This window comes from Chrysochloris asiatica, unplaced genomic scaffold, assembly GCF_000296735.1.
Source record: "Chrysochloris asiatica unplaced genomic scaffold, ChrAsi1.0 scaffold00093, whole genome shotgun sequence".
In the NCBI taxonomy this organism is placed as follows: domain Eukaryota; kingdom Metazoa; phylum Chordata; class Mammalia; order Afrosoricida; family Chrysochloridae; genus Chrysochloris; species Chrysochloris asiatica.
In genome coordinates this window covers 10,708,442-10,718,102 of record NW_006408611.1, presented here as the reverse complement: position 1 = coordinate 10,718,102, position 9,661 = coordinate 10,708,442, and the positions used below count along the sequence as shown (strand labels likewise).

At 38.1% G+C, this 9,661-nt stretch overlaps 1 protein-coding gene across 1 annotated transcript in view; it reads right to left on the bottom strand.

Annotated features, from left to right (window-relative positions):
- The window catches only part of DNAH6 (dynein, axonemal, heavy chain 6), a 305,590-nt gene that overhangs the window by 108,251 nt on the left and 187,678 nt on the right, over positions 1 to 9,661 (bottom strand). Inside the window, 5 exon segments of the mRNA XM_006866588.1 lie at positions 326 to 449; positions 1,812 to 2,073; positions 3,292 to 3,527; positions 4,029 to 4,196; positions 5,879 to 6,121. Coding sequence (XP_006866650.1) covers positions 326 to 449; positions 1,812 to 2,073; positions 3,292 to 3,527; positions 4,029 to 4,196; positions 5,879 to 6,121 — 1,033 coding nt within the window.

The window sequence follows — 9,661 nt, the reverse complement described above, 5'->3', positions numbered from 1 at the left end:
TCTGCTAGTCATAAGGTTTTCAGTGACTAAATATTCGGAAGTAGTTCATCACTCTTTCTTCCTAGTCTGTCTTTGTCTGGAAGCTCATCTGAAACCTGTCCACCATGGGTGACCTGGCTGGTTATTTAAAATACCGGTGGCATAGCTTTCAGAATCACAGAAACTCACGAACCACCACAGTATGACAAACTGTGGTTAATGGAATGAAACTAATTAACATATATCCTACATGTTGGATGAAAGCTGAGATTTGACCACTAGAAAAATTGATACTTTTGAAAATCAGGCATTTCTTGACCATAGTAAATTCTTATAAAGTACTTACCCAGACTTTCTTTCTCATTCACACCTTTGTCATATTCATCCTCTAACGTCTTTATTTGATCTTCTACTTTTTTTAATAATGCTTGCTTTTCTTTCAGGGTAGTCATAGTAACATCAAGTTCAGCCTGATAATATCAAATATACATTTAAGAATAGGCTCCCAAAGAAGAATGAATTTGCACAATTGTTATATGTGTGTGTCATCTATTTAAATCTGATTTTAGGTTCCATTTTTCATATCCAGGAAGGTTTTGATATAGTAGGTGGCACTGTGAGTTAGATGTTGGGCTTCTAACTTGCAAGGCTGGTGGTTCAAAGCTGCTTCTCAAGAGAAAGATGAGGTTGTCTGCTCCCTTCCTTACAGATTTGGAGCCTCGGAAACCCTAGCTAGGGTCTTTATGAGTTGGAATCAACTTGATGGCAGTGGATTTGGTTTGGATATAAAGTCAATACAAATATAAAATAGAATTAATATACATAAAATAGAGTGAAAAAGAAAAACACCATAACAGAAGCAAACAAAACAAAACAAAGTCTAAGGAAAATTTGAATCCTAAGAGGATTAGAGAAATATATGTACCAAGTACTTGGGATGAATTAGTTACTACAGTGGAGTATATTAAATTTAAATGATGGAGAAAGTACTGATGTAATAGTAAAAAATAATCTTTCTGAACTAGTTCTTTACAGCAGGGATTAGCAACAACAGGCAGACAGGCTGCTGGACAAACCTAGCCTGTTGCCTGTTTTTGTACAACCTGTGAACAAAAATGAATGGTTTTAACAATTTTAAATGGTTGGAGAAAATAAAAAGTAGAATAGTATTTCATGGCATGCGATAAAGTATCCAACTGTATAAAATCATATGAATTTGAATTCCAGAGACCCTCATTTAGGGTTTGGACCCAGCCCCACCTTATCTATTTACATATTATCTATGCCTGGTTTTGCACTGCTGCGGCAGAATTGAGTAGTTCCAACAGAGGCCATATAATAGCCCACAGAACCTAAGGTATTCACTCTCTGAACCTTTAGAGAAAAGTTTGCCAACCCCTCTTCTATGTCCACGGTGCTTCAGCTAACCCACTCCACTAAGTGATCATTTACTTGAGAAGAACAAGGACCTCACATCTGATTGCAGTTAAGCTGGTTTCTAGAACTTCAGTTGATACCATTACATGTGCGAGTATTTAGCAAATGGAAATTTAGACCATCAGATACTAGAGCTAGAAGACAACTCAAGATACTTCTCTAGTTTTTGATGGCCATATTAGCATTCTTACTTTTCTTTTATATGGGAAGAAGGCTCATTCTAGAGGTCATTTCTGGAAATAAAATTCTTTGCCAAGTTAGCTGTTGTTTAAAAAGAAAGTTAGTCTCCAAAAGCTTTGTTACTCCATTGTGTGGGATCATGGTGGCATATAAAAACATCAATGGTAAATGGTCATGTCTGTAATTCTGTAACATAACAGAGTGAAGATTATTACCTGGGCAGCACGGAGTTTTTGTCTCTTTGGTTCAACTTCTTTGACTACTCGGGAGTACAAATCCATTGCTCGTACCCACATGCACATGGATTTACATGCTTTGGATACTTTTTCTACTTTTTCAGGCACAAAATCAGGATTGTTAATATATTTTTGAAGTTTTGCCAATATTTGAGGCTTTATGTTCTCCTTGTCATATTCTAACAGCCTTCTTAGGAAGTTAGAGTCACCAAGAAGTTGCTTTGCTGTTGGCCAATCAGGCCTGAAAGGCAAGCATGGTAAGTGAGTAGCATCGTAAGAAAGGAATATAAGACAAAATAAATGAGTTCTCTGTGAACGTTATGATATATCTCAGTAAATAGGTAGTTTTAATCTCTATAGTTCCAGTAATTGGTACTCTTAGTAAAGGTGCACCACAACTGACAGGGACACAGGCAATTGGATGACTAAGGTTTCATCCAGCACTGCTTGGGTAGAGAAAACATGATAAAATTCAACAGTTTTCAAAATGTAAAGCATTATAGAGATAGTAGTTTTATTTCTAAAATGCCCCAAACATTTACATTTTACCATTTTGCCCTAGTTTGCTGTGTTGTTAAGTGCCATCGATTGGTTCCAAATAATAGCAACCCCGTATAAGGTTTTCAAGAAGCAGCTAGTGGGTTTGAACCACAGACCATGCGGTTAGCAGTCCAGTGCTTAGCCTACATTGCCTTAGTTTAGACCTTTAAAATCTTCCAGGACCACTATAATCACCTTTTAACTGGGTTTAAGTCTTTTGATTACTCTTGCCCTGCTGAATTTTGCTATTGTTCTAACATGAAAATCTGATTCTGTACAAAATGTACAATGGTTCCTAGTCTCCTCCACTGGTGTTTTCCATCTGCTTTCTGCAGTGCCCTTGGGCTCTGCTGAGGTGCCACCAGGAGATTCAGGGGGAGCACCGGGTTCTCTTCCCTTGCTCTTACCAGTTTTGCACAGGGAGGTTCCTTTTGACAGACGTTTTGTTGGAAAAAAGGGTTGAGTTGTTAAAGAAAGTTTGAAAAGTACACATCTCCAGAACGCAATCTAAAAAGCTAGCACAGCACACAAGTGCTTTAATGAAGTCCCCCTGCCTCATCCCATCCCATTCTACAAGCATCAAAGGTCCTGAGTCCTTCCCACTATCCCACGTCTACCTCCTCAGGTGGACTTAGGCACTTCCCCCTCAATACTCTCAAAACTATGCAACTCTCATGTTGTCTTGAAATTATTCCTTTTCATGTATGTCTTCCCACTCGACTTTTCGTCCCTCATAGGGAAGAACTTTATCTTGACAGCTTCCATCATCTAGCACTAAGTAGATGTTTAAAAAGTGTTTGCTGACTCACTTTGGTCAGTGACTTAATCAGTGAATGGATGGAGAAGCACATGAAAACGTATAATAAAATGGAGAAATCCCACCAAGAATTCTGGTAATACATAAATCTGAATCACTCACTTTGCATTCAAGAGGATGGAAATCGCTTCCATTACGGTCATTACCAAATCTGGGGGCTTTGTAAAGACTCTGATTTCCGATATATCTGCTTTATCTAAGGAATCCAGCGCTTTGTTGGCAGCATCGAGTGCGGGCAGAGCTTCTTCAAGGTCTCTTTGAGCATCATCCGCTATGGCTTGGGTTTCTTCAGCTTTCACTTTGGCCATTGCTTCATCCTCTTGCACAATTTGACGGACCTGACCATGGAAACAGGGCTGAGTAAGTGGTTTTGTTATTTGAATGTCATTGTTTAAAAGCAAAACCAGTAACACTGAGTCATGTTTGCCCTTTGGGTTAGAGCAAAGAGAAAAGGGGCTATAGATTACAGTTTATGCTCTCCTTTGTCCTTCTCATGCCAGGTTGGTAGAATAATAGAGAAGAAAAACATGCTAGCAACATTTCATTCTTGAGAGAGGAGTAAGTCTTTACATATGTAGGTTGTATATGCTCATAACTCTCCCTAGCCTACTCATTGAGACACACCCACTCTTAAGGGAAAGAACCAGGAGAGAACTGGAATGATTTAATGAAGGGAGATTGTTCACAACTTTAAATATTGCAAGATTTATCTATCATGTTATTACTTCAATGACATATAATAGAAAACAATCCAACCATTGTAATTATTTCATTGTATATAAGTGATCACCTGGTTGACCAAACCTTTCTTACCAGCACTTTAAGGTCATGCAGCCTACCTGATCAGCACTTTCTTGATCCACTGCTAATTTGTCCATCAGGGCTTCAACATCTCGTGATTTTGTTACAAGGACAGGCTCTAAAGCAGAAAGTTCTAATTTCATCTTATCTACTAGTACGTTCGTTTCTAATAACTTGGTGAGACCATTCTTCACCCGACCTAGTGCCTAAATGACAATAAAAATAGCTGTTATAATCAGAAAAATACATCTTTATTCATGTACTAGAACTTTCCATTTCCAGAATTGATAAGTCAGTCTATAATTCTTAAGAGTATGGACCCGGCAGAGCTCCTCAGGTAACAGAACTCTGAAGAATGGCTATGACATCCACCATGCTGGGTTTGGCCTCATACGTCCTGGTAGCTCACCAGACTGTGAGTCCACAGTGAGTAGAGGTCACAGCTTACTCATTTTTATTTTCCCACAGTACTATGTTGGCATGCCAAATGAATGGGGAACGAGTTCAGATAGGAATCCCTGGAGACTACAGCTCTAGGAGTTTGTTCACTCAAAGTGGATCAGCATGGTTGAGCTAACTCAGGGAGATAGGTTCCTATGTGCCCAGCTCTACTTGCTGGATCTAAGACCCACTTCCCAGGGCCCAGAAACTCATAACTAGGATCAAAGGAACACAATCTGGCAGATGAGGCAATTGAGAATAAGTTTTTTGAAGGAGGTTTAGAAAGATTTGGTTCAAACTGGCAGATTTGAAAAAATCTGCGAACTTGTTTTACAAAGCATGCATTTTATCAAGTAATAATCTGCTGAAAGGAACCCTAATGATGCTGTGATTTAAATGCTTATTTAACCAAATGATTGATTGGTTAAAGTTGCTAACCAAAGATTGATGGTTCAAACCCACCAGCTGCTCTGTGTGAGAAAGATGTGACAGTCTGCTTCCATGAAGACTGACAGTCTCAGAAACTTTCTGGAACAGTTCTACTGTGCCCCTGGGTTGACATGATTCAGAATCGACTCAATGGCAGTGGGTCTGTGAATCATTGTAACTGTCGAAGCAGTACATGCTTTCATTTTACTGTGTTTACAATGTCATTTAATAGTCTAATGATAACAGCAGCCACTGTTTTTTGAGCACCTCATATGTGTCAGATCATACTCCAAGCACTTCACAAACAGTATCTTATTTAAATTTCACAACCATCTAAGAGGAAAGATATAGGGAGTAGTTTTAGACCTTATTTCATATTTCAGCAAGGTTGAGAGATGTTACATAACATGTCCAAGGTTGCACAGTAATAAAGAGGTGGTTCGTAGATTGTACATAGTTTGGGTGAAAGTAAAATCCTTGCTGGAAATGGGAACCACTGACCTGCTGGACCACTGAATTCCATCTTGGTTACTGTTAAGTGCCATTGAGTCAGTTCTGACTCATACAACCCAGTGCAGGGTTTCAGAGGAGTAGCTGGTGGGTTTGAACTGTTGACCTGTGGTTCGCAGTCCAGTGCTGATCCTACAGCGCCACACCAGAAGTCCAAATTCCATTTTTACTGCTTAACAAAGAAGTTTTCCTTCATGTTAAATACTGCAGAGATCATTAGTTCCCTGCTTAATGTTGATGCTATTACAGGGCTCATAGTCCACTCAGTCAAGATGTGAATGATAGAAGACAAAACATAAATAGTAAGAAAGGGGAAGGTCCCTGGACTGGACACAGTCTCTCCAGTTAGAGCACAAGGTGCCTTTTTTGTCATATTGGAGGCTGTCAAGAATACATGTCAGGATGAGGAACACTCCAGCAGGTCATTCAGTGCAGAGACGTTTCACTTATTTTGTCAAAAATGTCGAGTTCAAGTCCCCAGACAAAAAATTTGTAATAGTAAACTTACTAAAACTAACTGTTTCTTTTTTTCATTCAGCATAGACAGGTAAAGATTGATCAGTTCCAAGTAGGAGGTGGGCGTTGTGTAGTACCGTCTCCGGAGCTCCGTGTAATAGCGCTCTGCCATCTGGGAGACACTCAGGTGAACATTCACACACATGAGGGAAAGTTTTTCTTTCAGGTCTACGTTTCCAGGATCAACATTTGAGAAAAATGACTTTGATACGGAAAGAAGTGCTTCTTTGGGCCACTGTAAATATAAGAAAACAATTAGACAATGCAGTTGGTCATTTCAAAAAAATAGGTAGTTGAACAATCAAGGAAAAATGATTTCTCTAGAACTCTTCCTTGCCTTGTATGCCCCCACCCTACTTAATGGAAGAAATGTCTCTCTCCATTAGTGTGGAGCCCGAAATGGCTTTAGCTAGCTCAGTGTCTGGCCACAGAAGTTGTTCAATAAGGATTTAGTGATTGAATAAATGATTGATGTCCTTAGAATAATTTCATAAAGAAAATCCTATCTATTACCAGGACCTCAATTCCTCGCTCTGTTTATAATTCAGTGTAGACTCAAGCCCATCTTTATAATCACTGTCCTGCTCACACCTCAACACCTTTGCCCCTCCTCTCTTATCCTAGTTTTAAACTTTTTATTGTGAATTGAGTGGTTTACAGAACAGATCATTAGTCCCACGTGCAATAAATCATATATTTCATGTCATAATGATTGCAATCCCTTTCATGTTAACATAAGTTAACAGTATTTACCTCTGTTTACTTTAACTCTTGCACTCCTTCCTGTGTCTTCCATTCCTTTTACCTTTTTAAAAACTTTTTATTGGGAATTGAGTGAAGGTTTACAGAGCAGATCATTAGTTTTACATTCAACAAATCATATACTTTGCTTCAATACAATGACTGCCATCCCTTCCAGGTACCATTAGTTAACAGGATTTATCTCTGTTCATTTTAACTCTTACATTCCTCCCCGTGTATCCTGTTACTTTCATTTTTCCTGTGCCAACCTCTCTTTTGTTGAATAATGCCTTCCCCATCAGCTAAGTTAACATGGAGTCCTGGTGTGGTGCTGTGGGTGTGCTGCCAGACTGCAAAGCCATATAGGGTCACTATGGGTCAGAACTGACTCAATGACACTTCACAACAACCCACTACCTGGTGAATAATTTCCGCTTCCCTCAAACCCTGGTAACCATCATAGAATGTTTCTTTTAGCAAAAGAACCTTTTCTCAACTTTTTACAACAGTCGTCTCATACAGTATTTGCCCTTTTGTAAACGACAAATTTCACTCAATGTAATGTCCTCCAGTTTCATGCATGTTATGAAGTGCTCTGCAGATTCATCATTGTTCTTCAGTGTTGCATAGTACTCCATTGTGTGTGTTCCAAAGTTTGTAACCATTCTGCTACTCTCTGTCTCTTGACTAGTGCATTTAATCCATTTACATTAGTTTAATTATCAATAGGTATGAATTGATTGCTGTAATTATGCTGTGTGTACTTTTGTGGCATTGCTAGTTTCTTTGTTCCATATAAATTTTATTTTGTTTATGTGTTTTCTTTTCATTTTTGTCATTGTTATTGTTTTAATGCTTATTAAATCTTTCTGATTTTCCTCTATTTTGATGTGGAAGTATATTAATTTTCTTTGAGGTTATCCTGTAATTTATTATTTTTCCCCATTTAAAACAGTCTGTCTTATCTCAAAATCTACTTAACTTCCTTACCATTTAGAAGTTCTATATCTACACTATTACTTCTTTTTGCTTTGTAGTTGACTCATTAAAAATTGATATCTCTGGTTCCCAATTTTCAGTCTTGTAGGTTTCTTTTACTTTGAATACTTCTATATCTGGATTGAGTTCTGGGTAGTGTTGTCATTATGGTAATCTCAGGTTGTTGTCTGTTGTTGTTGATTCTCAGTCTAAAGAACATGCTAGTATTTTTTATAAAGTTGGTCTGAATGTTATAAATTCCTCTAATTTGTTTATCTGAAAATATCCTTTTTTTAATTGCACCATCATATTTAAGGGACAGCTTTGATGGGTATATGATCCTTGGCCGACAACTTTTTTTCTTTCAGAGTTTTGTATATGCCATCTTACTGCCTTCTTGCCTGCATGATTTCTGCTAAGAAATCAGAGCTTGGTCTTATTGGTTCTCCTTTGTAGGTAACTTTTTGTTTTTCCCAAGCTACTCTTAGGAATTTTTCTTTGTCTTTGGTTTTGGAAAGTTTATGATATTTCTTGTGAAATTTCTTTTGGGGTTGATCCTGCTTGAGGTTGGTTCATTCAGCTTCTTGAATGATTATCTTCTCGTCTTTCATGATGTTAGGGAAGTTTTCTTTCAGCAATTCTTTGACGATTTCTCTGTGTCTGTGATTGGAATTCCAAACACCTTTAAGTTATTCCTCTCCATGGTGTCCCACAAAAATTGGCTTTCTTCCAAATCTTCCAGTTCTTTCATTCTTTTTTTTCAAATTGTTCTTCTAGCATACTGGTATTGAGAGCTTTACCTTCAAGGTCATTAATCAGGGCTTCCATCCATGGCTTTGCATCTACACCTTTGTCCTTTCAATGTATTGTCCATTTCTGAGATCTTAATGTTACTCTTCTCGATTTCTATTTGCAGGAATTACATTGTTATGAAATTTGCATTTATTTTTTCTGTTTGTTCTTAACAGTGTTTTCCTAAATTCTTCTAAAGTGTTTTTCTGTGTTTTCCTTCTTTCCTTAATCTTTCAGTCAAACCATTGTAGATGTCTTTCAATGATATGTTCAAGAGAACTTATCATTTTTTTGAATTCTTTCTTAGTTGGTTACATTACCTTTTCTTCCTCAGAAACTTTTTCTGGCTCTGCATTTTGGCCATTTGTTTGAGTCCGTTTCTCTTGTTTATTCATGTGAGCTAAAAACTTGCTGTTGCCTGCAAGATATTGTGGTGGTATTGTATTTGCATGTAACTTATGATTGTATATAAGTGTGTTTTTAGGTTCTAATCAGCTGTCTTCTGGTGGGTGTGATTAGAGAACAGAAACATGTGCACCATTTTCCATTCACCATTTGTGCAGCTCTGTTTAGGGTGGGTCTGGCTGGTGTGGCTGATGTCTATTGTTGATCAGGTGGTATAGAAGAAGCTGGTATTGGCTCTTGTCCAATAGGTATGCATAAGGTATGGCTGTGGCTAAGCTGTATAGACATGGTTGCTTTTCTATCACCTTTGTGAATCTGCACCGTCAGATCACCATCTGTCTCCCCAAAGCTGCTTGAAAAGTTCAAGATGGCTGTGCTGCGACTGGCCATCCACCTGTTCACCAGCCTTTGCCATTGCTGCTAAGCTTCTCCTCCTAACAGGTATTCAGCCCGCTTTTCTAACTTTTTCTCTGAAGCTCAGTGTTCCAAAAGTGTCCTTTGTGTCTATTTCATTTGGTCTCCCATATTGTTGTTGTAGCAGCTCTGTATAGGATGGCTGCCTAGTCCCTTTCTTGTTTCTTTGAGTTCACTTGAACCCTAATAAAATGCAACTCTGTTACTCCATGACGACAACTGGATAGACTTGCTTTAAATCCATGACCACTAGATCAAAGGGGCCCTAGTGTAACCCAGAAATCCTACTACATTTCTAGTATATTCACTTTTTTAAAAAAAGTTTTTATTGTGAGGTTTACATGGGAGAACATGAGCTTTAAATTCATCCTATCATATTTAGTTTCATTGCAATAATTACAATCCCCTCCATGCATCATCAAATAACCAAAGGGTACACCATACA